Below are 14,461 nucleotides of genomic sequence, written 5' to 3'. Positions count from 1 at the left end.
ATTCACCTCCATGAATAGAAATGGAGGCAATCTGAAGGACTTGGTAATTTTTCTTGATGGGGCCCCAGTAGCACCAACATTTTGCATGATGAGATCATGCAATATAGTTTGAAAGAAACTTGAATGGAAGCCAGGAGTATACAACTCACTGCAATTTTGCTAAAATCACCATTAAACTTATGGGATTTTGTGATATGCAGAAGATTTTGCATAAATTAAAGTGATGGCCCCAGTGTTTCATCAGGCTTTACAGTAAAACATTAACAAGCTTATAGAGAAAGAACAGAAGAAATTAATTGATTTTCTTGAATGATAGCCAGGTGGGCACCATTTACTTGATGAAAGACTGCACAGTTTGGCCAGAACTATTTATTTTTATCTATCTATCCTTTGTTGACTCAGTTTGTCCTATTAAAATTAGTGGCCTCTTATTAAAGGTTAGACTTGAACATTGCTCTGATGTGATGGCACCAAAGCAAAAGTCTATTCAAATTACCCCACCAAGATGCCCCATTTCCATATTCAGCGAAACTCATCACTTTAACCCCAGCCTTCAATCTCTGAAACCAGTGTACTATAAGTCCTACTCTTCAAACTCCATCTTCTAAATTACATAGCTCTGACTCTAGTTTCTCTGTACTTGCTCCAAAACTGTAGTAATCTTTTCCTCACTATCTCACCCAGCATACTAACTACATTAAACTCAAACAGTTTCATTTTGACCAATGCTAATACAAATGCCAGAACACAGGACATATCACTTAAGCAACACTTTGGAGTAGGTTAATTTCCTTGTATGTCACCTCATTTATACCACTACTCTGTTCGTTATCACTATGTTTCTACTTCCTGTAAATATACACAAAGCTTCTCTTTCTCCTTGCTCACTGTCATCTTAGAACTTGTACCTTTCTTGGTTCCTTTGTCCCCTAGGACCCTGTGCCCTTACCGTTACTTATCTCTTGTTTACTCTTCTAAACACCTGTGTTACCCCCTACAGTTTCAAAGGCTAAACATTCTTTCTCTTTTATTGCTACTTTCCTGATTTCTGTTTGCTGCTTGTAAAATGTACACCCCAGCATGATTTGATGTAAAATCTGTACACAGTATCTCTTTTTTGAGACTACTTGTATTACCTTTGTGTTTCACCATTGGTTGTAATTGTTGCATTTTTGTTATAACCCAGGCTAAGCTTGTAAATGGTCATGATGTGATTAGGTGCTCTAGTCTGTTAACCGAAATGTAAATAAATAAAAAATAAATGTAAATAAAGTACTGCACATTATATTAATATAACTGACACTGTTGTATAACAACACATACACCTTATTATGAGTATGACAGTTGCTGAAAGGGAAGCTGTTTAGCACCATGGGAAAAGGTAACTAGAGTAATGCATTCACTATATGATAGTTGTGTATCATGAATGTATGTGGATGTTTAACAAGTTGTGACAGTGTTCTTAACCTGTGAATCATAAAAACTCAAGGGACTTTAACAACTATAAGTATAATGTATGCCTAAAACCTAGACTGTAGTTTCTTCCTTCCTCAACAACATTCTTCTTCAGTGAAACTGAGCCAAAGAAGGGGTTGTTACCTTATAAAATATCTTAATTTTAGTCATGTTGATAAAAAATAAAATCAAAATTAATTTTACATAGGAGTCGATTAGTTCATCTCAGAAAGGAGTACTTAGGCAAGTCAACCTAGACTGTTAATAAACACACAAAATAAAAATATGCTAATTAACCCACTTGGCAGAACATTGAATTTCAATCAAGGATGCTGGCAGTCATATCTCTCACCCTGTTAGCAGCAGAAAGCTGGACATAGTACAAAATAAAGGGAGGACAGGGGCACAAAAATAGCGACAAATTGTAAATATTGCTCTAAGCTTAGACAAGTGCTAGTATAAAAGGTTTTGTGCTACCATGCATTTTCTGAAAGATATGAAGTTTGAAACTCAAATAACTGTCATCATTTAGTGACTTTAATTTTATTTTTATTATTTATTTAACATTTGTTGACCGGGAAAGTCCGACTAGGTTCCACATATCCTGTTTTCAGCGGAGGCCCGGGGAGAAATGCTCTAGACGCATGTCTTTAGAATGTGGGGGGAAACCGGAGTACCCGGAGGAAACCCACACAGATGCAGGGAGAGCATGCAAACTCCACACAGAAGGCATCCTGGCCGAGAGTCGAACCAGAGAACCTCTTGCTGTGAGGCAACAGCATTAACCGCTGCACCACAGCGCTGCCCGTATTAATCCTTAATAATTTACCAGAAAACCACAAACTGTATGAGGAACAAAAGCAAATAAGTGGCAACTATATGGACATTTGAGCGGTATGTTGAAAACTCTGGTTCAAAGCTAAATTGTGGTAGCTGCAGTAACAGGAAAACTGTGAACATAGAAGCACTCAATAGCTTGTGTCCTCTCAGGACAGGCTGTTAAATCTGTGTTATGGAGGCAACCTCTCTCTGAGGATAATGTTTACCAGTTAAATTCCAACACTAGGTGATTGAGGGGTAGTTAACAACAGTTCCTCATTATCAAGTATACCTTAAAACTTGTTTTTCAAGAATTAAGGACAAAGGCCCATAATCAGGGACAAATTTTAAATAGTTCTCTTTTTATCTAAAAGTTAACAGAACAACAGGTTTTGTATCAGCAAGCATTTTCTTAACAATAAGAAGTATAGAACTCTCATGCCTAGCATTTTTGACAGGCTGTGATCCTTGGTGATTTACCAGAAAATTGAAAATGTGAATGATAGGGCAAAAATATAAGGCAGAATTAGAGACAGTTGAGACATGTTATGAAGTCTGCCGCCCTTCTACAGTTTGGTTAAAAACTGTAGAGTGAAACCATTAAATGATGTTCTCAAATGGTTCATAGATTGGTTAACTGACCTTTCCATAATATACACTTTTTTGACATCATTATCAGTGGCTGAGGTGAGGGCATAAGCTGGTTAATCTGACAGGAATTCAGCACTAATTACACTGAGTATAGTGGCAACTCTAACAGGGAAAGGTCATCTCCATAGTGAAGGTTGTAGCTGAAAAAAAGCATTATGATCTTCATGTTTTGTTAACTTTTTGTCAAATGAAAATGTTAATTTAATAAAATGAATTCACTGTGTTTGTTTTCACTTATATTCTGTCAAGAAGGAATTGATTTTAAGTTGCACAGCAAACTGTTTTGGTCATTATAACTTAAAAATTGAAAAAAATGGATGTAGTTTTAGAGAGCAAAAACTTGACATAAATTGCAGATGCCTGCTTATTTACTGTAGCAGGCTGTACAAAACAGTTAATCTTCCATTTCTTTTTTTTTTTTTTTTTTAGGTGGGTGATGTATGAAGAACCCAACTACAGAGGTCGCATGTACGTAGTTGAAAGAGGGGATTACCGTAGTTTCAATGAATGGCAGGGTCACAGTGCCAACATCCAGTCAATTAGGCGGGTGGTCAACTATTTTTAACTGCCTTCAGCTACATAAAATGATTTGAAAATTGGAGTAACAAGTACTTCTTATGGCTGAAGATGGAAGTCTGAAAACAAAGTAAATGTTAGCTGCGTTACTGCTGTTAAAAATAACTGATAAATCAAGCTATACAAACAGGCATCATCCAGCCAAATAACTTTCCTTGAACTCAGTGGATTTAACTGGACATTAATTATTATCAATCACTATCTTCTAATTCTTGAAGGAAGTGTCTTTCATACTGCAAAATTTTCTGTAAGAAAATCTCAAAAATAAAAAGTAATATCATTTTTGCATGCATGTCTTCTTAACAACTTATGATATACTAAAGGTTTTTCATGCATACTTTTAGGAAAACTACAAATGTGCAGCTCAGTGTGTGGTAATAAGAAAAGGTATTCAAAATGTTGCTCAGATGCTGAAAAGTCTCCAGGGCAGAAAATGGAAAATAAATCAATTGCTACCAGATTGCAGGTACAGCATAAAACCAAACAAAAAATAAGAATATGAAATCACAACTCTGGGTCCGAAATGAAAAAAAAAAACTTAATAAAATTATAATAAGAAAAGAGGTGAAAAACATTTTAGGCTTATGCCCTTCATCAATTTGAACTTATAAAATTAAACACAGAGCCAGCTATATGTAATATTTTAGTCACTGTTAACAATGAAACATTGTCAGAGTGGTAGCTCATTCCATGGGTCCACAACCCTCTCTATGAAAAATCACTTTCAGAGCTTCAGGGAGTGGTTAGACCCTACATTTTGCTGCCTGTGTCCCCTCCTTTCCTATCTGTCTTTCCTGAACAAAATGACATCAGAATTCACACAAGCATGTGATAACCTCATAGGTGCTAGGGGATCTGACATCCAAAGTTACACAAGCATCTGATAATGTCACAGGTGCTAGGGCATATGACACCGAAATTCACACATACATGTGATAATGTCACAGATGCTAGGGGATTAGCGAGAGTGATGGTGGTATCAGTAAACAGCTAAGGACTATTTTCCAGTCACAGTAGAGAGGGTTTAGTATTGTATGCCTTCCCTCTGGTGATAAGTAATATAGTACAGCATCTCTTTCAGAGAACCGCCCATAAGCAATGCCTGCAGTGGACTGAGAGCACACTGAAGCATATCTGCACCCTCTGCCCAGTACTGACATCATTGCATGTCACACTGAGTACCACAGTAAAGCTATATGATGCAAATAAAATGTACTGTCACCTGCAGTGTGGCTGGTGCCAGCCTCTAGAGATTATATCCTGCCCCTTCACTGCCATGATATGCAATTAGAAAAGAAGTGGAAGGCTTTGGGTGTGGGGCTAGGCATCCAACGGCTAGCAAGGGTGATGCAGAGCTCAAGTGTTCATGAAAGGACATTAGTAATGTTTGAAATGTCTTTTTATGCATATCAATCCCACTGTAGAGATTTTTTGCAGCAATAGCAAGTTGGCTTCCCTTTTTCCCTTAAATTACTTTTGCTTCATGGCAGAAATAAACCTATGCAGTATTCTCTTTTAAGTGCATTTAATATTCTATGTTCCCTACATCACCACCTTCCTTCTTACCTTTTTTCCACCTGTCTCATGTTCTATTAAATGTCTTTATTAAATCCTTCTTCACCATCTATTCTGGTACTTCATGCTATAGGTCCACAGCCCTCTCTGAGAAAAAGCCCTTTCAGAGTTCTAGGGAGTACTTAGACCCTATAATTTTCCTGCTTGTGTCACCTGCTTTCCTGTCTGTCATTTCTTTCCAGAATGACACCTTCACATCTCCTTGACATCATCTTGTGCATCAATATAATGTCTTTCCCATATCTTTTGGTATCAAGTTAGAAGAACCCTAGCTCCAGTAGTTTCTGGTGTTATCCCATCTCCTATGTTCTAGGAATCTTCTTATAAGCTTTCATATGCAATCCTTACAGCAGCCTGCTATCTTTTTTATTATATGACCTCTAAAACTGAATGCAGTACTGAATGTATGTTCCGATCAAGGCCCTACAAAGGGCCAGTCTTTTTCTACTTCACTTTTCTCATGTCCAAACTTCATTTTGTGCAAATTACACTTAAAAGTTCATCTTTTATTTCCTACTTTCACATTCTTCCTAGCCTTCTTCTTCATAATCTCAATCGGCCAACCAGTATTCTGTTTAATTCCAAAATACTCATAAGTTTTCTAGTCAACTCTTGAGCTTTTTTCTGTCTCTTAGTCAGGTTTTTTTGGAACACTGGAAAAGATATTACTGGCAAGTTATGTCTATAGACTGTGGTCTTGGCAGATGAATGAGAAGCAAAATCCTGTTCAGCTTGCTGTCTCACTTTTTTGCTAGGTAAACTTTTTTTAATTCCTACTTTTCCTGTACTACATCTAAAATGGCTTTGCTGCTTCCAAAAAAAAAAAAAATATGAAGACAACTGGATATAGCTATTTGAATCTCACATCTGCCTCTCGGCATACTTAGATTGCGTGGATAAACTCACTTCTCTTCTGCCTGGTGCAGTGTCCTTTTAATTAACAAGATCTGGTGTGAAATGCAGCCAGTCGCTTATTTGTACTTTTATAAAATGAATGCAATCTGTTCCTTCCAGTTTCTTTGGTACACCAGAAAAGATCTGATTTTTTTCTTTAAGCTCTGCATTTTGAGGAGCCTCATATTCAGACAGTCTTTCCTTCATTTCACACACAGATTTCTGCAGTTTTATCAACTCATCTGAACAACTACTTCAAGCTTCATCTATACTTTCTAGCCTTTTGTCCTATGACTGTATGCATTTCTAATATGTCTCACTTATTTTAAACACATCTGAATGCATTTAATTTATGTTTTTCTTCTTCTTTCGGCTTTTCCCGGTTAGGGGTCGCCACAGCAGAACTCTAGTCCGCTAATGATTGGCAGTAGATTTTTACAGTGCCGAGGTGCCAGCCCAATGCCCAACCTTCAATGAAGGCACGCCCATTCACACATGTCTTTCGAACGCCAGTCGACCGCAGGGAGGACATGCAGACTCCACACAGAAGGTGCTCCAGCCGAGAATCGAATAGGAGAACCTCTTGCTGTGAGGCAACAAAGCTACCGCTGCGCCACCGTGGCTTAATTTATGTTTTTCTTCTAAATTACAGAAAACCATCTCCTGTATTGAGACTAAAACCTGAACCACATTTTGCTTAACAGCCAAAAGGCTTTTTCTGACCACAGTTTTTTCTTCTCCTTTTCTACCTGATTTTCTTTTACTTCCTTCATATTTCTTCTTTACTGACATCCAGGTTGTGTAGTGACTAACAAAAAACTTAGTTTTATGCAAATAAACAGATTTTGTTGGCTATTTTCCAAAGTTTCTGCTTTCACATAGGGAGAGCTCTAATCTACCTATTGATCAGTGTGCATCCATCTTGGAAGTCCCTCAACAATCTTAATGAATCTAGGTGAAGCCAAATTTCTCATACTTTAGCTTCTATAGTTTAGCTATTCACTTAGCAGTGGCATTTCAGATCTAATGCAATACTGGGGGGGGTCATCATTAAGATGAGTCCCCAGTTACCCCCAGAAGCTGTGAAGGTAGTGTGTAAAAGTATAGACTATTACCTGAGAAGAGTAATTTCAGTGCAGGATAAAGTTTTGGTGGTACTATACAACTTGTTAAAATTAAGATTCTGTCAGTTTGGTTCATAGGTGTGTACTAGGCTAATGGCTCTGGAGCCTTTACAAGCCTAGCCCAAATAATTGCCCAGGCACCGTGCCACCCAATGTTAATTCACAATGCCCCTATCCAGTAGGGCAACTGGAATGATCCCTGGAGTGAACTTTTTGTTACCCATCCACTCATCAAAATTTCTCTTGAAAAGGACCAGCGAGGTGCTCTGCTTGACATGAATGGGAAGCTTATTTCAGAGTATGGGCAGTCTTTGGGAGATGAACCTGTCCCCCCAGCATGTTCTGTTAATTGTGGTAATGAGGTTATGATCTCTGCAGCATGTGGCATGGGGGGATTGGGATTTCTTTAGGTGTAGCATTTCAAGTAGGGCTGGGTCAAACATGGCTTTGTAAGTCAAGCAGAGATCACCTCCAAGTAGGCGATAAGAGACTGAGAACAGCTCAAGTTTCATGAGACTGTCCATGTAGGACATGTGTTTAAGGCCTAGGATCCTTTTTGTGAGGTACTTTTGTTGCCTCTCCAGCTGTTGTAGGTGTCTGGTCAGGTACATGCCAAATGGGGCTTTATATTCGATGACTGGTCTAATGAGGGATGAGTACAGAGGGATGATGACTTCTTTCTTCCTGGATGCGAAACCTTTGGTTATAAGATGTGCTATGTAGAAGGACTTTCTGACTACAGTGGAGATGTGGTGGTCAAAAGTGAGGTGGCTGTTGACCTGGGTGCACAGATCTCTTATGGCCCCTTCAGTGTTCAGTGGGCTCCCATCAGCGTGGTAATTTGTGGGAACTGAGTTTTTCCAAAGGGAATGGTAACGCATTTTTTGGCATTAAGCTTCAGGCCATGGTTCTAACAGCAGTCATTGGTCTCAGAGAGGCCCTTTTGTAGGATGTCTGCATCACTTGGGGAGTTGGTAATGACTTCTAGCTTGCAGTAATCAGTGGACTTGTTAAGCCAGAGTCCTTCTGTGTTGGCCTGGACTTCTGAGGTGTAGATGCCAAACAGGAGAGGGCCCAGAACTGAGCCCTGTGGGACTCCACTCATGACTGGTCGACAGTCTGATTTGGAATCCGCAACTTTCACTCTGTGGGTCCTGTCCATAATCCAATTTGCAACCCACCTAGTGATGTAAGGATTGATGCCTAGTTTGGTGAGTTTATCAATGATACCTGAGTGGGGAATGGTATCAAAGGCCTTGGCCAGGTCGAGGTAGGATGCATGCACTGCCTTACCCTCATCCACAGCCTTGGTGACTGCCTCAAAGAAGTCAACCAGATTCAGCAGGCAGGATCTCCCCTTGACAAAGCCAAACTATGTGGGGTCAAGAGTTTGGACATTTCCTATTTCTTTGTTAAGCAGGTCCATGATGATGTGCTCCATAGCTTTACATACCAGACTCGTCAGGCTAATGGAGCGATAGTTCCCAGGGTCTGTAGTTGCTCCCCCTTTATGGAGTGGGATGACTGTAGCAGTGAGCTACTTGTTAGGGACATAGCTGGAGGTAAGGCTGTGATTGAACAGGGCACACAGATGTGGTGTCAGTTCGTTTTGTAGCTCATGCAGGATGCAGTCAGGGATATTATCAGGTCCCATGGATGCTGTATTCCTGGCATTGGACAGTGCAGCTTTTACCTGTGCCGCAGAAATGGTGGGAACCAGGCTTTCTTCTGGTATTGTGATAGGGTCCTCGGGGGGGGGGTAAAGTTGGCACTGAATCTGTCGGCCAGTATGTTGGCTGTATCTGTTGGCTCAGTATAGGAGGTGCCATTGGGCAATAACTCAGAGCAAATCTGGGTACTGCCTTTGAGGTTTTTGATATAGATATAGAAGGCTTTGTGGTTGTTTCTGGTGTCAGCTGCAATTCTGCCTTTTATAGCTGGCTTTAGAGGATTTGATAAGGGATAAGGGAGATTTTCCAGTCTTGTGACTTCATTTTTTTCTGCAACAGTTTCTTCCATCTGTTGTAGAGTTTTTATTGTTGGCTGGGGACCATCAGATTGGCCTCCTTTTTTTGGAGGAGAGTGTCTTAGTTCTATTTGGTATGACAAGGTCCATGCATCTGTGTACATACTCGTACAGTGCATTGGTGTATGATTCAGCAGTCATGCACCTATTTTCCATTGGTTTGGGTGCCGGGAATTTAGCCACCTCTGTTTTTCAAAGCCCAAAGTTGGCTTTAGAGAAGTTTTTCAGGGTGGTCACCTTAGTGAGGGGTGTAGGTGAGATGGAGATTTCCATGGTGATCAGTTTGTGGTCAGATTTAACCAGGGAGGAATTGACTATAGGTGTGGAGCAACAGTCTCCCATGTCGGTGATAACCAGATCGAGTATGCTGCTTCCTCTAGTGGGGGTCAGAATGAGCTGGTCCAGGGCATTGGAACTGATAAATTCCAGAAAGTGTTTAGCCTGTACATTGGTACTTAAATAGTTTTCCCATTTGATGGAAGGGTAGTTGAAGTTACCCAGTATGAGAGTATTGGGTTGGACTTTGACAGATTCCAGGCTGCTTAGGAAGTTGGGGTGAGAGTCTAGGGACATGCTTGGGGTTCTGTAGCAGGCTATGACTTGTATTACCATCGTACCCAGTGTTAGTTGTACCTGAAGTATCTCGGATGCATTATGCTGGGCTACCAGTTTAGAGGTGTGTTTATCCTTTAAGAATATGGAGACACCACCGCCTTTGGAGCTTCCGGCCATATTCTGGGGCCGAAAGATATGGAATGAGTTGTAGCCTGGGAGTGCAGGAGTACTTTCTGCCTCTTTAAACCAGGTCTCTGTTACAGCACAAATGTCAACATTCTCCATTTTGAGGAGAACTTCGAGTGTGTGCATCTTGAGATTTAGACTTCTAGCATTGAGCAGCTTGACCCTCAGATTGCATTTGTTTGTAGCTGTTATGGTGGAATTTTGGTCTTTGGAAACTGCCTAAATAAGGAACTATAGGGGTGGCAAGAGCCTTAGATAGTATCCAGAATTGTCCCAGGCAGACAGCTACTGGACCCCTTAGAATGACACCAGAAACTTAGACAATTGTTGAAGTCAATCATTTTCTCCTCGTACTGTGGTATAATTCTGGGTGATGATAGAATACTGCTCAGGGCTAGGGTCATTCCTGACTGGGCCACATAATCCGAGAGTTCCATCACATCTCTTTTCATGTAGTCCAGGGAGGTACATCTCAGGTCATTCACACCCACATGGACAATGACTGAGTCATATTTGTACTTGTTGTGGAGTGACCTGAGTCCATGTGTTATGTGGCAGATCCTGGCACCTGATAGACAACTGACTGTCACCTTCTCCTTGTTCAATCTAGTGAGTGGGACATCAGTGTGTCTAACAATTGAGTCTCCTATGATTAGTACATTGGGCAAAGTGTTTTGCCTTAAGGGCTTGGGTTGAGGGGCACACTGTGGTGGTGTGCTATGTGTTCTGGGGTTGGTGTTGTGTTGTGGTGGTCGAGTTTGTTTCTGTCTCGGGGGTCTCTGTTGTTTGGGTAAATTTTTATTGAGAGCCTCCACGAAGGTGGGTGTATGGTTTGTGTTTCTATGTGTTGGTGTGATGGTTGGTGTTATGGAGGGCTGTGTGTTCTGTATAGTGAGTTGCAGGTGTCGACCTTTTCCTCTTGACCTGCTAGTCTGGTCTTGGTCGGAGCGTGCACTGCTTCCAGTTTGGTGATATAAGTGCATCTCTCACAGGTATGAGTGTTGGGAGGTGAGAGGAGATGGTTGGTTGCCACACTGTCTCAGAATGCCCAAGTGCACCAGATTAGCAGGAAATTGCCCTACAATCATACCAGGAGGAGTGGTCATAACTAATAAGCACTGGTGCTGTTACTGCGTAGGAACAGCTAGTGCTGATAGCACCTAAGTGTGCTACAATACATGCTATAAAAGCCTGCTAAAGTGCTAGCCGATTACGCTAATTGAAGTGCAAGAAGTAAAAGAACAAGCACGTTCTAAGGGGAAAATAGCAGAGCAGACTTTCTGGCACCGGTAATAGTTTACCTCAGCTGAATGCTGATGCACGGTGTGCAAACATGGGTTTTTAAACCAGAAAGGTAAAGGAAGAAATGCCCAAACGGCCAATATAATACAATTTCTGGACCAGAAACCATTCCTCTTGTGGTAGATAGACTACCTAGTGCTTACCACTCCCACTGATAAGCTAGAAGGCTTCTGTCCAACACCGAAAGGTCTGGGGGGCTCAGAAACTTACAAAACAGTCCTGGATAGAGCAAATCTGTATCTAGACTAGACTAATTACATGAAAGGTGGGAAACAAGCTTAGAACAGTAGCAAAAACACTTTAAATGCAGTAAAAGCTAGCACACATGAGTGTGTAGCAATATTAAGGCAAATACAGTTTAAATAAATGCAGATAAATTAAAAAATGACAAAAACAAGTGCAGAGAGCAGTAAATTATGAAAAAAATCAAAACAGAGGCACTTAGAGTATCTCTTTTTCTCCTTCCTGTTGCTCTTGTAGTCTGCAGGATGCCAAAACTGGACCCGTGGAGCTTAAACAAGTGCAAACCCACGTAAACACAGGCTTTTAAACCAGAAGGTTGAAAGAGATGGAAAAACTGCCCAAATGGCCAGTAAACTACAATTTCTGTGCTAGAAACCTCTCCTCTTGTGGTATATAGGTTACCTAGTGCTTACCACTCCCACTGATAAGCTAGAAGGCTTCCTTCCAACACAGAAAGGTCTGGGGGGGCTCAGAAACTTACAAAACAGTCCTGGTCTGCAGGACACCAAAACTGGATCTGTGGAGCTTAAACAAGCGTAAACACGGGCTTTTAAACCAGAAGGTTGAAAGAGACAGAAAAACTGCCCAAACAGCCAGTAAACTACAATTTCTGGGCCAGAAATCACTCCTCTTGTGGTTGATAGCATAAATGTGTTCACAGGTCTCTGAAGGAAAGAATACGTGAACACATTTATGCTATTCATAAAATGAACAAAGTGAATGCTTTGGCTAGACACACTATTAATAATGATATGGAACATGCTTTGGTTACAGGGAGAACATATGAGAGTATAAGAGGGGGGAACCTACGGGACATCACTGAAGAGTTTGAAGCTAAGTGAATAATAAGACTAAGGGCAGATAGAGGTCATGGATTAAATGAATATATACCCCTGTGTCCTAAGTTAAAGTCTAGGCAGCTTTTTAGGTAAGATGTGCTGTGGAATTGTTTGTATAATAAATTACTGACTTCTTGTTATAGGCTTGTATGTGTTTTGGAGAACGCAAGTGGAAATGTAAATATGTGCAGATACATTCTGTGCTTGTGATTGTACACTGAAATGTTATGCAATTTTGAATTATAATCTAGATATTTTACAAACAGGCTTTCAGAAGTGTGTATGTATGTATGTATGTATATATGGTTCTACCTGACATAGCCGAAACCACACAACACCGACATCACCGACACCACATACAGTCCATAAACTATATATATATATATATATGTGTGTGTGTGTATATATATATATATATATATATATATATATATATATATATATATATATATGTGTCTGTGTGTGTGTGCGTGTGTATATATATATATATATATATATATATATATATATATATATATATATATATATATATATATATATATATATATATATATATATATATATATATATATATATCTATATCTATATATATATATATATATATATATATATATATATATATATATATATATATATATATTTCAGACTTCTAATCCAGTTAATGGCATGTACCTTGTGGAATGTTGCTTTAAACTGAAAGTGCTTGTTCACACTAGAACAATGTATTGGTTGGTTTTAATCATGTGTTCAAAGAGGCTGCATATCTAAACTAAGAGCTGTTTTTAAAATGTATTAGGCATCTGAAGAAGTGGGGTGACCAAGCACTTGTGTCAAATAAAGATTTTTATACTGGATTTTACAGCCATCTCCAAGTCCTGGTGTTTTGCTTTTTATTCTGGATCTGTTTTGTGCAGGACAATTGAGTTTTAAAGCTTTGGTGGCAGTCTTGTGTTTTTTAATTATATTTAACCAGCCTTGAGGTATACTTATTATTAATGTAGACTGAGATACCGCCACCTTTAGTCCCTGTCTGTGTGGCTGATAGTCTAAATGTGTGGAAGGCACTGTAGCCTTACACTGCCAGGTACTTTCTGTGGCTTTAAACCACGTCTCAGTAATGGCACAGATGTCTATATTCTCCAGAATGAAGAGAGTTTGTAAGGTGTGGAGTTTCTTGTTAAGTCTTCTAGTATTGAGAAGTAAAACTTTGAGGTTCCTTTCTGTTTTATATGCTATATTGGTAAGTTTGCCACTTTGGCAATGCCTAAAAAAGACTCTGAGGGGGTGGATAAAAGTTTTAGCCAAAATCCAGAAGCCCAGGGGGGGCAGGTGCAGGCCATCTTTGACAAAGCAACATGGTATGTTGACCGTGTCCTATCAGCTGACAGATATTGAATCCCCCTTGCTGACACCAGAAACTAAGCCAATTGTTAAAGGCAATCATTTTTTTGTTCATATTGGTGAAGGTAGACTGCTGCTCAATGCTAGGTACATACCAGTCTGAGACATATTCAGAAAAGTTCATACTATCTCTTTTCATATAGTCCAAAGAGGTACATCTCAGGTCATTTACACCCACATGGACTATGACAGAATCATACTGTTACCTGTGGTGGAATGACTTGAGTGTTTGTGCAACTTGAAGAATCCTGGCTGTGGATAAGCAACTGACTGTAATCTTCTTCTGGTCCAGTCTGGGGAGTGGGGCTTCTGTCTGTTGTATAATGGAGTCCTCCATGACAAGAGTCCTGGGTAAATTGTTTGCCTGCCTTATGGACTTTGTTTTCGGGAGTACATTTGGTGTAAGCTTATGTGCGCTGTTTTCTTGCCTTATGTGCTTTGTTTTCGGGAGTCCATTTGGTGTAAGCTTATGTGTGCTGTTTGCTGTTGCTTTTGGTGTATGCTTTAGAGATTGCAGGCTTAGGAGGTCTTTGAGGTTTAGAGAGATTGCGTTTTAGTGCCTCAGCATAAGATGTTCTGTGTGTGGAGACTATATGTGGTGGATGTAGTGTGTATGTGTACTTGACAGCCTTGTTTGTATGTGATATGTTTGCCTCTCAGGATGTCCATATCTACCAAGCTGGCTATGGAGACATTTGGAAACTGCATTGTCCTGACCCGTATCAGGATGGGCTATCAGGGTTTGAAGGACTGTGTCTTACAGAAGTCTCCTAGTGTGGTCTCTGGGGTTAGGGACTAGATTTGGATAGTGCTAG

At 40.0% G+C, this 14,461-nt stretch overlaps 1 protein-coding gene across 1 annotated transcript in view; it reads left to right on the top strand.

Annotated features, from left to right (window-relative positions):
- Nucleotides 1-3,787, top strand: part of CRYGN (crystallin gamma N) — a 52,106-nt gene extending 48,319 nt beyond the window's left edge. The window contains exon 4 of the mRNA XM_044066907.1: nucleotides 3,355-3,787. Within this exon, the coding sequence (XP_043922842.1) occupies nucleotides 3,355-3,490 (136 nt within the window). The 3' untranslated portion in view covers nucleotides 3,491-3,787. The remainder of the gene's footprint in view (nucleotides 1-3,354) is intronic.
- The last annotated feature ends 10,674 nt before the right edge of the window (nucleotides 3,788-14,461 follow it).

Source organism: Protopterus annectens, chromosome 3.part1 (assembly GCF_019279795.1).
Source record: "Protopterus annectens isolate FY-2018-M chromosome 3.part1, PAN1.0, whole genome shotgun sequence".
Lineage (NCBI taxonomy): Eukaryota > Metazoa > Chordata > Ceratodontiformes > Protopteridae > Protopterus > Protopterus annectens.
Note: the sequence above shows the minus strand (reverse complement) of the source record. Positions and strands in the feature narration are given on the sequence as shown.